The sequence below is a fragment of the Anoplophora glabripennis genome, unplaced genomic scaffold, assembly GCF_000390285.2.
Source record: "Anoplophora glabripennis isolate ALB-LARVAE unplaced genomic scaffold, Agla_2.0 scaffold760, whole genome shotgun sequence".
NCBI lineage: Eukaryota > Metazoa > Arthropoda > Insecta > Coleoptera > Cerambycidae > Anoplophora > Anoplophora glabripennis.
In genome coordinates, this window is record NW_019417081.1 from 142,631 (window position 1) to 158,945 (window position 16,315).

Below are 16,315 nucleotides of genomic sequence, written 5' to 3' on the forward strand. Positions count from 1 at the left end.
GAGCCAATAGATTCTTTGTAAACTATATCTTTCATTCGAGACCAAATAGAAAAATCAAGAGGATTGAAGTCCGAACTTCTGGATGGCCAAGCAAAAATGATTACATGGCCAATCCAGAGATTTGGAAAAACTGCATCTAAATATGCACGCACTGGCCAAGAAAAATGCAGTGGAGCTCCGTCGTGCATGAACCACATATCTCTTCTTAAATAAAGTGGAAGCCATGGAAGCATTTTTACTTGACCACCCAGAAGTCCGGACGTAAATCCTCTTCATTTTTCTATTTGGAAGAATCTATTGTTTCGTGTGAAGAGTTGTGGCAAAGAATACAAATCGCTGCCAACGAAGTCAAACGCAATCCCAATATGTTGTTTCAAACTCGAAGATCTCTCAGAAAACGTTGTGTAAAGTGTGTAAATGTCAATGGTGGATTTTTCGAACAGTGACTTTAAATCATTATTACGAATTTCATTTGTTTTATTGTTAATTGTTGTAATAACACGAAGAAACACTTGGTTTCTTTCGCTTTTAATTTCTCGTATTATCAGAACATAGTGTTCGTTAAATCGAATTTTCTCGAAAACGGATCGAGATACCGAAATGAAACAAGAATACACAATTAATGGAAAAATGATTGCTCTTTCAGGTTTGGAATCAAGTTTCATGTTAGACATACAGGGTAAAAAGTTATTAACTAAATTTTCCGTAAAATTGGTCGTAATTGGCGCCCTCTACGAGCAATGCTGAAATTACAACACGCATCTTATTCGTCGCCTAAAAAAATATAGTTTCACAAATTTTCAAGTTCCTAACCTACATATTTTCAGAATAATCGCAAAAAAACGATTTAAAATTTTAACTTTCAACACCCTGTATTTCCGAAACTGTCAACTTTCGGATAAGGCATGTTTGCGCCAATGGTCACCATTTCACGTGTAGTATCTTCAGCTTTCGATTTTCCCATTGTTAATGAATCACCCTGTATGTACTATAAAAGTAATGAACAATTTTGATTTCACCACAATCGTCTTAACTTTGACTGTCAGAGTCTATAGTGGTCCAGTTTAATTTGAATTTGCCATAGATATACATTCAGTCATCCAATACTTGCCATTTTATCGCATTTTTATTCCAACAACCATCATTGAAATTTTACTTAAGCTATTTCAAAATTAGTAATTACGCGAATCGTTTTTTGTGCAGAATTCAGTTTTTCACTTACTTATATCCGGCTAGAATATTAAGTAAGGTACTTTTTCCAGCACCAGACGGCCCCAAGATGGCATTAAGTTGACCTGACCTGAATTCGCCGCTTACGCTCCTCAAAATCATCTTCGATCCTGAAAAAGAAGAGTAAATACTTAAATAAAAACAACCGATTATTAGTAAATATTAATGTACTATAAACACTTTTTATGTGTATTGTAATGAAATAGTGTCTAACAAAAATGTTTACTTTTCGGATAACACAGCTCACAAAAAAAAGTCCTGTGCAAGTGATGAGAATACATTATTCCCATAAGGTTACAAATCCTTCCTAACCTGAAAAGAATTTTAAAAATTCACAAAATTAATAAATTACTTCTGTGATCCACGTATGATTTAATAGTGTTTGAAAATCGTGGTCTGACCTATATATTCCAGTATATTTGGACCCGCGGAATCCGAATCCGGTGACAGAATTGCCCCAACAAATCACCAGAATATTCTTAAACAAGAAAATGCTTAAAAACACAAAATTGACAAATCAGCAATTAAAGTTTAAAATTTATTAACGGCTGAAACTATGTAGTGGTCAGATCTTTATGTTTCCATGTATCTTGACCAGCTGAACACGAATTCGAAGTCAGATTTGGCCCATAGGGTTATAAATCCTACAAATAATAATGTATTCTGGTCATTTTTACAAGACTTTCTTTTTGAAGCTGTGTATATAAGTAAATAAGATATATGATTGGAGAATCGATTGTTATTTTATATACAGAAAAAATAAAATCGACATTTTTTATTTATACCAAGGCATACTTTGATGTAAAAATTTCACTTCCAAGGTCAACGTCCTCTATGTGATAGTTTCAATTTATCTAATTTAGCACCCAGCCTCAAGACAATACAATATTCACGTAACATCAAAATATGTCGCCCCGATTATGCGACCATATTTTTTTTTAGTTTAGCTTCTTCTACGGCATGGCTTCATTTATTATACAGGGTGATTCACAACTTATCCAAAAAAATTTGGGAATAGATGCGGCATGAGAAATGGAGTCAAATTCTAAAAAAAAATTGTCAAATCTTTATAGTTTCCAAGAAAAAAATTATTGAAGTTGTAGTGCTTTCAACCATTGCATAGCTGGACAACTGTAGTCTCTAGTGTCATTCGTAATACGCCTGGAGAGCCACGTGACCTCAACGACTCCGAATACTGAAATCCGATGTTTATAATAGTTTTTTAGTAGTTAGTGTCAAAAATGGCTTGCTTGTACAGCAACTCGGAGTTGATGGATATTGTTTTAGATTAGTTTATGGTAAAGCAAGAAAACATTTGTATTATGGTGAAGTATTTGTGTTATGGTGAAACAAGACAGAATTTGTGTTAGTTCGTAGAAACTGAGTAAGACGGACCCAAATGTGTCAACACGTCGTTGGACATAAAACAGTTATTGTAACATCAGGTATGTCAAATTATTTTATTATTTAAAACCACAAATGAATTTTATTAATTAATAATAACAATAGCGGCAAAATCAGTTGAATTGCTGATATAAAATAGGTCCTATAAAATTCTATTTATTCTTTTCCTTGCAAAATTCTTTCAAGTTTTTGCCTGTTTTTATCACTGCCGCCTTGACGGTCGCATTGTGTGCCAGGTCAGGTTTTACAGTGGACCAGTTTCCAGTGCCGTACAGAAGTGTATTTTTAAATCATTTTCGAACTGCACTTTTTGATTTATTCTTTACAAAATTGTATTTGTAAGGGTCCCCTGTACATCCAGAATTTTTTTTGGACAAGTTCTGAATCACTTTGTATATACTGTCGTAAGATAATTTGAATATTGTGTTGATGTTGTATAGCGTCAGGGGGTACGGCCTAAAATAACAAGAGGTTGTTAACCATTTCAGTCCAGAAACACTTACATTTGTAACAAAAGCGATGCATGTAAAAGGTGCAAAATTGAATTAAAACTAATTAAAATGTATTATAAAATAATATTCGGAAATATTTATTAGCAGAAACAAACAAGATAATTAAATACATACAAATAAAAAATCGGTATCTGTGATTTTCACTTATTTTCACTTAATGTTTTGATTATGAAACTAATAAAGTTTTCGATAGCTAAACTTCTGAGGTGTTATAATGTTTTTTTTTGCAATTAAGGGCATTATCTCAATGTAATGTGTCTGATTCGGCAAAAATATGCTTCGGTAAAAATAACCCCTTGAATGATTTTTCCATTTAAGAAACTGTCTCATTGTTTATTAAAATTTTATAAACATTTTAATTTTCTGTTTCTTTTTAGTACGACAAAAAAAAATAAATAAAAACCTATTAGTACCACAAATAATAATTATATACATAAAATATCCTTATAAAAGCATGTTCAGATATTACATATTATTTTATTAAAAAATTTCCGTAACAATTAATTTTCTGATTTAGAACATGAGTGACTCATACTGTGTGTTAGGAATAATAAGGAACTATTAACCTTGAACCTACACGCGAAGTCGTGAGTTCGTCTGACAAACTAAAATAAATAAAAACAATACCATGGAAGATTTTTTCAACGATTATTATTAAGTACGCTTAGTAATACATACATTTTCAGAACAATGGTATAAGCAACATTTAATTACACCTTGTTTTAAGCTTAGTATGCAAGAACATGTTTATTTGTAATAATAAATACGAGATTCAGTCAAATATCGTTTTTTTTATTCACTAAAATAATATAAGATACAATATTGTCAAGATATTTTATGCTAAATAATACCATAGAAATTAAAGATGATCTGAACTTAAGCAAAGAAAACGTGGGATTAAACCCAAGATGGCAAAATTTAAAAAAAAGTAGTAACATTTCTGATTAAGGCACCAGCGATATCTCCTCAAATATACCTTCCTGTTCTAGTCAATCCACCTTAACTATAACCTCTCCTCTTCGAGTCTCGAGATGAGAAATCAGTTAACATTTGCTATTAGATTGTAAAATGCCCCAAATAATAAAAACATCATCAACAAAACGATTGATACACAGCCACACAAAAAAAAGTTTCCTGCACTTTTTATGCGACATATGTTATCCGTAGTATTTTTGCCTCCTGATCACCAATCCGATGTCAGAATTGAGCTATCACATCACAGGAATTTCCAAAAACAGGTCAAAAATAGTAAAAATTCACGAAAAAGTGCTAGGAAAAGAACAAAAATTCAAATGTTCATTTGAAACAACACGTCGTTGTTTCAGTTATAGATACAATTGTTGAAGCACTCTCTTATTGTCACTTTGTGGAACTGAAGAACCTCATGTATACAGAACCATAGCTTATATTTAGAATTTCAACGATTTCGTCAAAGATAATATCAAAAGGAGACGAAAATCACTCACTAGTTGATTAAAGGCAAATTTACACGATGCAATTTGGATGTACATCCAGGATGATTCATCTAAGGGTGAAACCGATAGTGAAAAGGCAGAACTGTTTATCTTGGATGAAACGTTATTTACATTATTTCATCTTTGATGAATCATCCTCGATTTACATTCAAATTGCATCGTGTAAATTCGCCTTAATACTTCAACTAGAGTGATGAACATGAATATCAACAGATTTCACAATTCCATTGTGCAGGAAACGCTGCTCCTTCCAGGTGTAGTCCAGTAAAGTGAAGAAGTGGAAATTTTCACTGTGTCATCATCAAGGTGTTCTAGATCTCAAAATTAAGATTTACTCCGACATGTACGGTAAAAATCATGTTCGGTACAATTCTACGGCATCTTTAAGTTTTTCATTTAACATATTGCTTCGTATAGGCGCTATGTAACCGACTTTTTCTTAGACATTTTCCGTTGAAGTATCATTAAAAAAATTATTGGACAAAATAAATACACCATTTTAATAATGTAAGTCATTTGGTACCGCAAAAAATTATCAGTATTCCCTTTTTGAAGACCAATATGAGCAATATAATTTTCTTCGTGTTTAAAAAAATGGTAACTCTGAAGCATTTGCATCCGCAGTGGATATGTGGGCAAAACTGGAAAGATAATAAACTGAAAATAAAAAAGAGAAAAGATAAATTAAATAAAATCATCTAGTCTAGTCCACAATTCATTACTTCATTAAGAGCTTAAACAATTGAAACAACTAAGATTTTAGCAATCGGTTGCATATTGTAATATTATTCTACGAGATTTTTTAATTTTTGACACGATGTAAGACTCAACGAAATAAGCACAATTTTCGGGTAGCATTTATCTGAAATCTTGAAGTTAACGGAAAAGTCATTTGAAAGATTTTGAATACATTTCTGTGAAAAATTATATAAATATTGTTGTGTTTTAAACCTGCTATTTAAATAACTAACTCGTGGATATATTATATTACCTGCAGGATTATATGAAAAGTTTGATGTATAAAACTGAAGTAAACCTAAAAGGGATAGGGAAAAAATTACGCGATAACGTAGAAAATGCCTTTAAAATAATTCCATGAAATCGTCATATATAAATATAACGACAGATAGCTTGTGTGAACGAATCCAGTGTTGATATTTTTAGACAGATCTGAAGTTACTTAAATTAAAAGGTTAGTTTTTTTAATTTCGTACTTTACCGAGTTTTATGTTGTATTAAAAGCAGAACGCGAACTTAAGAATATATAATATTATTGAATTGATAATTTGTTTACTCAGCTGATGTTTACTTGTATAAAGTACAGGCATATATGCAATAAATAAGTAATTCTCTAGGTGGTTAAGTAAAAAGCAAATGTAGTTAATTTATAGTCTGAAATAAATTAATTTGACAAACAATTATAAGACCATTAGCTGTACGGAATCACGCAATATTGACTTATCTTTCATTGTCATCATTGGCGTGTTTCCCGTAAATAAAAAAAGTCCATGGTTTTACCCAAGCACTACCAGATGCCAGTGGATTTGTTTAACGACAATATTTCTGAATTAAATTGGAGCGTAACTTGGTAGCGGTTTGGTATTTATTTTTGAAAAAATGGAATAAATAAGAATTATCTTAAAATTCATGATTGTTTTCAACAAGTAAACTGATTAGATGATTTAAAACTCATAATTTTTTGTTAGTAAACAACTTTGTCAAGTTAATAGGCTCAATATGAAATATTCAATTATCATTAATTACACAAGTGTAAAATTATCTTGTAATTATATTCTGATTCATTATAGACATCTTATATATGAAAAATGGATGCAAATTTCAGTCAATTGTTTTACTAGTTTCCAATTTATATAGTACCTAAAATATAAACTGATATATTATTATTTCTTTAACTAACCATAACAAAAATATAATATAGAATGTATAATTTAAGACCATCTCATTACCACATTTATATTAATCCTTAGATTATTGTAAGCCAATAAGTCTCAACGAATGGCTAGTTTCCGAATACAGGGTGTTGAAATTTAAAAAAATATATCACATTTTTTAAATATCTGTGAGGAATTTTGTCGTAGATTGATGTAACTTAGGTTTAATTAATCGTAAAAATGTGTTAAATTGGTATAGACATATGTCAACCAGTGGTATGCCTACAGAGAACCAGGACTCAGAATATCTACGCCTCATAGTATTTCGGAAATTAATTGGGAGCGTTATATTCCTATTTGTATTTAAGAAAAAAAGTACATTTAATTTTATTCAAGCGGAAGTCATTTTCGAGTTACTATTTTTTTTTAAGTTAACTCGACTCATGACAGAGTTGAATAAATTTAAAATAGATCTAAAACTGTTCGATTAATAAAAGAAAAATAAGATTTTTAATTAGATTCCATCAAAAATATAAGTAATTTGAAAATGTCTCGTTTTTAGAACAAAATTTGTTTACAATGCAGTTCGATATTCTCCACTCACTCGAATGTTTTCCTTTAATTTATTTGAAAAAAATGTATTTTTTTTATTTCAATTGCCTGTACCTCGGACGCTAATGGTTTTACACTCACAACTCATTAAAACTTTTTGGCCTAAAATAATCTAAAAAATACGGTACTGGATTTGATTAGTACCCATATAACTCTATTAAATATCTATATATAATTAATAAATACAATAAAAATTAAAACGACTTTACAATTTCTAGACGATTTCCCCTTAAAACAATTTCTGTCTCAGAATACCAACAACACAAAGGTCATTTCGTATTAAATAAAAAAATATATATTGACATTGAAAAAAAAACAAAATGTTATTGCCTTGAATGATGATAGTATTCACGTCCGCCACGTACATCAAGCAATGTTTAAATAATCGCAGGTATAAATGTTATCAAAAGTAAACCTAATAAAAATACTGCTATATGATATAGCCTTTTTTAATAAATATATAAGCATCAGTAAATAATAAATTTCAAACAGAAAGATTTAACTTCATTAAACTCTTTATTTATTTATATAATTTATTTGTTTATTTAAAATTACATTGCCCTGAAGGCAATTCAAATTAGGGCATACAGAAAAAATACCTAACAAGATTCTATCTAAAATCGGATTGGTTTAACGTCCTAAATCACTGAACTTAATATTAAAATGGTGCTAAGTAAGTCAAAGGGTGATTGAAATTCCCTATAATTTAGACACAAATATAATGTAAATGTATAAAACATATGAGAGCAAGAATTAAATGATGGAATGTTGAATGTTATACGGCAAATTATATCTGGACAATAAACTGTCATTATTCAATAGTTTATATAAGAATAAAAGAGAAAAGTGCTTTCGGCGTAACATTAAATCATTCATATTAAAGCTATTTAACAGGTCAGATTGTGGAGTACCTTGTCAAGTCTAAAGGAGATATATTTAAGAAATTTCCAATTTCAAATGTAGTGAATAACATATATTTGGTTACAAATGATGAATTAATACCCAAATTTTGACCTGACAAGCGCATTATAAAATAAAGAGGCTGTGTAAATTTCCTTAAGCATTTCTCATATGATACCTAATTACTTCAATATCTTAAGACTCTTACAGACTGTGTTCCATTTTTTTAAGGGGCCCGTACTATAATGAACTTGGTTTTGACCCAGAGGTCAAACTTATGGGTCATTTAGAGATCAATTTCGGAATTTCAAATGGAAACCCCATATGTTTTATACAGAAATGGAAAGAGCAGGAAATTCTACGTTCAGAGATGAATGTTTGATTTTAGGTCAGATTAACCCCTAGGGGCCCTCTGAAGGTCAAATCAACTTTCCGACAGAAATGTTTATATTTTATGGTAAAGGTTGATTAATTCTTGTGGCAAATTCCGTAGAAACTACCGTGGTCATGATTAATGGTCTAGTTGTAACTCTGACCTTGCACCATGGGGTCATTTAGGCTGATTTGACCTTCAGAAGACCCAAAATTAAATATACATCTCTGAACGTAGAACTTCCTGGTCTTTCCATTTCTGGATAAAGAAAATGGGGTTTCCATTTGAAATTCCGAATTTGACCACCAAATGTCTTCTAAGTTTGATCTCTGGGTCAACTTAAAACCTTACAATTTCTGGAAGTTTTTCAATTAGAAGTCATCCTGCAAAGTTAATCGGGGCGATCAGTTAAAATGGGACACGGTGTATATTGCTTAGAAATCACATGAAACCTTACTTTTAAAGATATGTCTCTCTTGTAACATATGAGCAACCTTTCAAGTAAACCGGAAAACTTTGTCATTGATTTGTTGCAACTTTTATTTAAAACACTTTTTCGTATCATTGATATCATCAAAACTGAAAAAATTCGTAATTTAAAAAACATATCTCCCTCACCAGTGACATAAATCGTAAACTAGAATTATTTATGTATATATAATCACAGAATCGATTGCGTATGTCTTTACTGTTAAAAAATAATTTTGATTCACAAATTTACATTTTGTACCCGTTTTGCACAAAATTGAAAATTCTACGGAAAAAATATATTAAATAAGAAGCGACCCTATTTCAGGATATTTGTTACATTGTAAGTGATAAATAGTACATCAAATCCGTTCCTGGAAAAATCCGTTACAGATAATAATTGAAATGGGAAATGGAAATATGCGGGAAGAGACGTTATCGCTTATTATACCACACAAAGGATTTATCAACATGTGTCGGCACACATATATATATTTTTTATTGTGCGCTTAATCACTCTAGGTCAATGATAAAGTGAAATAGTGAATCAGTTAACCATACACAAAAACTACGTTTCTCGACAAAGATCTAGAAGTGGATATGACCTTGACTGAAATTTCTAAAATCTCCATATTTGCAAGTCATTTTAATATGTCCGAAATTAAATAATCTAATTCGATGAACCGGGTATTATCAAGGTCCTTAAAAAGTAAATGCTTTCTAAAGAATTTTTCGTCGTCACTAGGTATTTAATTGCATCTAACACTGTTTAAAATACCTACTTACAACAAATAAATGTTGTAAATTAGAGCTAATGGTAGTATGACAGGTGTTTAATGCGGTATTTTAAAACTTGGGTTCAGTTCATTATTCTTTCATTTTTTTACAGCAAGGTCAATCACGACTTTCCTTCGTACAATAGAGACATTTATTTTATTCTTGTTCTTAACTGTATAGTATTTTTTTCTGTATTCTGCATCTTTCCCGTCCTTTCCAATATTGTTATCCACATGTCTTTGAATTTTTAAGTTTTGCACCCCCTCACACTAACAGATTCCTTCCTTTATTGGAACCTGAACCGTTAATACTTTATAAATTGAGAAACCTTTCGTGTCATTCACTGACATTATTTTATCAGAGGAGACTATTTATTTTATTCTTTTAAGAATGAACAAATCTTAATATAAAGGGTGTCCCAAAATTCACGCAAGAAGTAATTACATTATTGATTCATAAAGTACACAGTATAGGGTTATGTATAGAATAGCATATCGGGTAAATGGCCTCATCCTTCAAGGCGTAGGTGGTTGTGAGATTGTTGGCATAAACCTTAGAGTTCAAAAAACTCCAAAGAGAAAATTCCAACGGCGTTAAATTGCATTATTCGGGCGGTCAATTCTAATCACCAAAATTGGAAATTACACGACCAGGAAATTACTCATGTAGTAATTAAATTGTTTCACATGCTGTATGGCATGTAGCACCGTCTTGTTGAAACCACAAGTCCATACCCTACAATTTAGGCATAAAAAACTGGATTATCATGTCGCGATAGCGAGCACCATTAAGTGTTATTACCGCATTCTTGAAGAAGAATGACCCGATGATGTCTCCAGCTCAAAATTTGCACCAAACAATGACACGTTGTTGATGCATTTGTTTCTCAACAATCATTCAAGGATTTTCTAAACCTCAAATGCGACAATTTTGTCGGTTAACGAAGCCATCAGATAAAAAAGATACTCATCGCTGAAGATGAATTTGTTCGAAAAATCAGCATCCATTTGTTATTGTTCCATTATCCATTCAACGAACTTTCTTCGCTCTGCGTTGACAGTAGGCTTCAGTTCTTGAGTCAATTGCACTTTGTAAGCATGAAGATGCAAATCTTTCGTGAAAATACGCTGTAGAGAGCTTCTAAAGATAAACAATTCTTGACCACGGTGCCCATTGATTTTCTTGGACTCTCGGCAACACTCTCACGAACTGCTTCGATGTTTTGTGTTGAACGAAAGACAGCCAGAGTGCTTATAAGTTCAATAATTCATCCAGTCTACCTAAATTTTTCAATCAATCGCCTCACAGTTGATGAAGTTAAATCATTATTCCGCCCATAATTTGTACGAAAATTGCTAACTGTAGTTGCCAAACCTTCATTATTTTTCAAATATTGCTGATTAGTAAAAACGCATTGTTCTTTCACTCCATTTTTAACCGCACAAATCGTGCAAAATTCAAATCTTGCTTGAAGTTAGGGACACTTGATATATGTATATATAAATTATCAACAAATTATGTAATTACTCGTTGTGTCTGTCATGATCACATAATTACAGTAATCTTCTTTGTTAAAGACTGACACTGTTCCTAATCAGCGATAAAATAAATTAATGATAATTAGCTTTATATATTTTCTTTTTCTTTCCTCCTATTTTAGAATATGCATTATAAATATATGAAGTGGGTGTGGACACGTGATTTTTTTCCACTGCGACCAAAAATATATGATCATATATGATCAAAATATATGATCTTAGAGTTCTTTAACTTTAGCCTTCTGATTAGAATCTACAGATTTGACAGTGACTCCTTCCTTCTGTTTCTACAGTTTCTTCTTTCTACCAGACCATTAAAGTTCGGTTAGCAGTTCTGTTTTTCATACTGATCTTAGATATTGGCTCTATAGGTCTACCTTCAGCTCCTTGAATGTTTCTTTCCCTTCCTTACATTTCGTATTAGTAGTATGTTACTTTAAGTAGCAAAGGTGCATTTACCATAATCAATTTTAAAATAAACACCATTATTAAATACTTAGTATAATTATTATACCCATCCAGCTTACTATGTATTTAAAAAATTATACCTATAGGTAAAAGTACATTTTAGTGGAGCTGAAGGCCACTTTAATAAAATTGTCGTAAATGACATATTATTTTTTTATTGTATATTAACTGAAAATTAATGTAAAATCTATTTTAGATAACCTAATTAGGTTATTCACCACCATTTACAATTCAGGATATCAGACTAATAATGTAATTACTTCATTAGTCTGGTATCGTGAATTTATAAATGGTGGTGAATTCTCTGGCGTATGATATTTGAATTTGAGTGCCTATTAAGTAATTAATAATTATTAACATTCCTCTAAATACTATTACGTGTATGTAAAGATATAAACCTCATAAATTTCTTCAATGGACACATATAATGCCTTAGAATTAAGAAGCACCCTGTATATCAGGTACATAAAGACCTATTGAGAATTGCAGCTAGGATATTTTAAGAGGCTACTTTCACCTTAGATCAAAAACCATTGAAGATTGAAGTTTTATTGGACAGAGTTATGTAATTTTGTACAGTATAAGATAGATGAAGATAAATGGCAAATATTTTTTTTAGTTTGCAGAAATGTAGAAAAAAAATTTTTGGATTTCAATTTAATTATTTCTCGGTTATTTGAAGAGCTACATAAAAATAAAAAACACTTCCTCAAAACTGTTTTTACTTCTCTATCTGAGCATGGAATAAAATTTTCAGTACAGTCATCATCTGAGCCATTTCCACAATTTTGCATTCAAAAGATTAAAAAGGTAAAATCATTTTAACAAGGTTATAACACACTAGCATAAAAGTAATAAAACGTTTAGAAGAAATTTGAACAATACTCGAATTGCCTTGAGAAAGCTCTTCAAATAATCCCGGAAACAGTGAAATTGAAATCTGAATATTTCATACTTTTCAAAAACCGTCAAAAACTAACTAAGAATGCTAAATGTACAAAAGCTAAAGATAATTTCGATTTTTTAAACGGAAAATTATAGCTCTCTAAATTATACATATTTGCCCCAATTTAACCATTTCTTTATCTAACACGATTTCAGAGCCACCAAAGTTCTTTGTGATCTGACATACATATTCTAAAAAACAAATCTTTAACCTCTTGAACATCTACTACTATACAAGCCAGTCACCGAACACAACATATGTAAGTTTTCTACCTACGTATGTTTCCCTTTCACTTAGAGCCTCGTAGTGAATCCTAATTTGAACAAAGTAAGATAATGCTTATGATATCAATGCAATGAACTCTTGCCATTGAACCATTTTGTTAATATTCGAATTAAACATTGTAAAATAACATTTTTAAATATTTTACATTTACAGTTACATATACAGGGTCGCTAATATACAGGGTGTTAAAAAAAGAGTGTAAAATATTTAAGGAATAATAGTATGAACCAAAATAAGCAGAAAAGTCTCAATAAACATGGGTCCGCAAAGTAACGGTTGTGGAGATATGGAAAGTTTTATGTTTTTTAGCCCCTTTTTTTATTTTGCAAAAACGTTGTGTATTTTCTTATAATAGTTGGTTGATGTTTAGTGAAATAAACAGTACGTATTTGACAGTTGTTCTCAGTGCACAAGTTTTCTTTCGCTATGGCTGGTTACTCTAACGCAGAATTAACAGACATGCATTTCATGTATGGTCGTGCTAATGGGAACGCCACCGAAGCGCGACGTCTTTATGTTGACGCTTATCCAAATCGCCAGATTCCTTCACAACGCATGTTTGGAAGAATTCACCAAAGATTGCGTGATACCGGTTCCTTGAGCAAACAGTGCCATTTATCCGGAAGACCAAGGTCGGTATCCACTCCTAGAGCAGAAGAAGAAATTCTAGCACTGGTAGAGCAGAATCCAGGTACGAGTGTGCGGAGAATATCAGCCGAGGTAGGAATTAGTGGTCCTCTTGTTTGGAGAATCCTTCACGAGCAACTGCTTTATCCATACCATGTGCAACGAGTACAGGCCTTAAATCCAATAAATGATCATCAAGCACGTTTGGTTTTTTGCCGCTGGTTTCTACGTCATGATGCTGAAGACCCTCGTTTTCTTGCAAACATTCTTTTTACTGATGAGGCCGGGTTCACAAGAAATGGAGTGTTTAATTTTCACAATACGCATATTTGGGCCGACGAAAATCCTCATGCTCTAATAGAATCTGGACATCAGGCACGTTTTTCATTAAACATTTGGATGGGTATTGTAGGTGACAGGTTTCTAGGTCCTGTTGTTTTACCAAACCGATTAACAGGCGCTGCTTACCTCAACTTTCTGCAGAACACACTGTATGAGTTTTTGGAAGACATTCCTTTGAATCAGAGGCAACAAATGTGGTTCCAGCATGATGGTGCTCCAGCTCATTTTTCCATGGCCGTTAGAGAGCATTTACACCAAACTTTTCCACATAGATGGGTAGGAAGGGCCGGACCTGTTTTATGGCCTCCAAGATCGCCTGATCTGAACCCTCTAGATTTCTTTGTTTGGGGATATTTGAAGACATTAGTGTATGGTACTCCTGTAAATAGCCTGGAAGAGCTGCAGCTACGGATTAATCAAAAGTGTCAAGAAATCCAAACCAAGGAGGGTGTTTTCGAAAGAGTTCGAATATCGTTGAGACGAAGATGTCGTGCCTGCTTGGAAATGGACGGAGGGCACTTTGAACATCTTCTGTAACTTTGTTTTTTGTTTGTTAAAAGCTTCCTTTGTCGGTTTATTCCTAATAAAATAAAATGTTTGAAAAACGAATAGTGGTCCATATCTCCGCAACCGTTACTTTGCGGACCCATGTTTATTAAGACTTTTCTGCTTATTTTGGTTCATACTATTACCTACTGAAATATTTTACACTCTTTTTTTAACACCCTGTATATGGAAATGGTCGATTATCTCCTAAAGCTTAACCGTTTTCGAGATATCGAACTTTGAAAATAATTTTCTCATAGATTATACAATAGTTATAAATGGTACTAGTGTGTTACGGTATATATGTCACGCTGGGAAATGTTTAATTTTCCCAAGTGACGTAACATACGAGTGCCATACAAAATTTTATCCAACACTATCACAGAATTTCGTTTTAATAATAAATAAAAGTAACTTAAAAATTCAAGTTGTCAATGTCAGAAAAAGTAATTTAACGAAATTAATGTATTTTTAAATATTACAGAGGATGCGAGTGTCAACCTAAATAGTGTCTGTAACCAAGGGTTGTCAGTAAACAAACAATATTTTTTGAGTTGAAATCACGTTGAAATCCTAAAACCAAGACTGAAAAAATGGAAAATGTGGAAATTCCATCTGAAATTTTAGAAATAGCTAATGCGGCTACTGCAGGTATCATTCCGAAGAAATCAAAATCTATATACAACAAAGAACTGAAGGAATTTCAAGATTAGAAAATCCAAGAAGGGGCGAAAGGCGTAAATGAAGATGTATTGCTGGCTTATTTTTTCAATTCAAGTGAGAAATTAGCTCCATCCACATAAATATTCCATGTTAAAGTCAACTTTGAGAGTTTACAAGAACATTGAAATTTCTAAATTCGGAAGACTAGTGGCATTTCTAAAGTCTAAATACAAACATTTTCAACCAAAAAAATCCAAGGTCTTAGAAACAGAACAAATCGAACAATTTTTGCGTGAAGTCCTAGACGAAGATCATCTTATGAATAAGATAGGTTCTATTGAATAGGTTAAACTGATTTATTAAATTTGTTGTTTTTAGGTGGCGTTGATATTAGGAGTTTTTGGGGCTTGCCGTTGCGAGAAATTGACCCATCTAAGCATAGACAATATAGAGGACAAAGGGCAGTATATCTACATCATGATTTCAAATACTAAAACGAACAAACCAAGAAACTTCGCTGTGTTAAATGAAGGATTTTATGTTATAGTCTATTTGGAAATGAAAGAGAGTAATAAAACCCCGAGATAAGAACCAGCCATGGGCGTGGTAATATTTCGTTTCAGGTAATTATCGGGTAACACTAATGCTAACAGGTAATGGGTGTACATTAGTATATTTTACTGGATATATCATAGGGCAGGAGCCAGTGTATTGTGACAGTCAATCCAGTCTTTGAGCCGAATATACGAAGACCTGCTAGTGCAGTAGAGTAAAATTCGACTTTGACTATTGTGCCAGTGGATATAATATTGTTTGGGTAAAATGTCGAGCTTATCAGATTACGTACCTGCTAAACGCGTGAAAAGATGTGCGCTGTCTCAGAATGAGAAGATTATTATATTAAATGTATTTAATGCATTGAAACACCAAAATCCTACCAACAGAGTTGACGACATCGTGGAAAAGTGTTCCAAAATGACAGGGATTGGAAAATCGACTATCTACAGACTTTTAAAGGAAACAAAAAATGAACAAGATACTGTAAATCCCCCAAAATCATCTACAGGGAGGTCAAAAGTCGTTATAGATGATTTCTTCAAAAATGTCATTCGCAGAAAAGTACACTCATTTTATTTTAAAAAAGAAATACCAACGCTAAACAAAATTTTAAGTGAACTTTCAGAGGACAACGATTTGCCAAAAATCAGTAGAAGCAAATTATGGGCCGTCTTACGAGAGTTGAATTTTTGCTGGGAA

General features: G+C 32.1%; 1 protein-coding gene across 1 annotated transcript in view; it reads right to left on the reverse strand.

The window, feature by feature from the left end:
• LOC108912882 (ATP-binding cassette sub-family G member 1) overlaps nucleotides 1–16,315 on the reverse strand; it is a 92,992-nt gene that overhangs the window by 55,617 nt on the left and 21,060 nt on the right. The window contains exon 2 of the mRNA XM_018718298.2: nucleotides 1,223–1,340. Within this exon, the coding sequence (XP_018573814.1) occupies nucleotides 1,223–1,340 (118 nt within the window). The remainder of the gene's footprint in view (nucleotides 1–1,222; nucleotides 1,341–16,315) is intronic.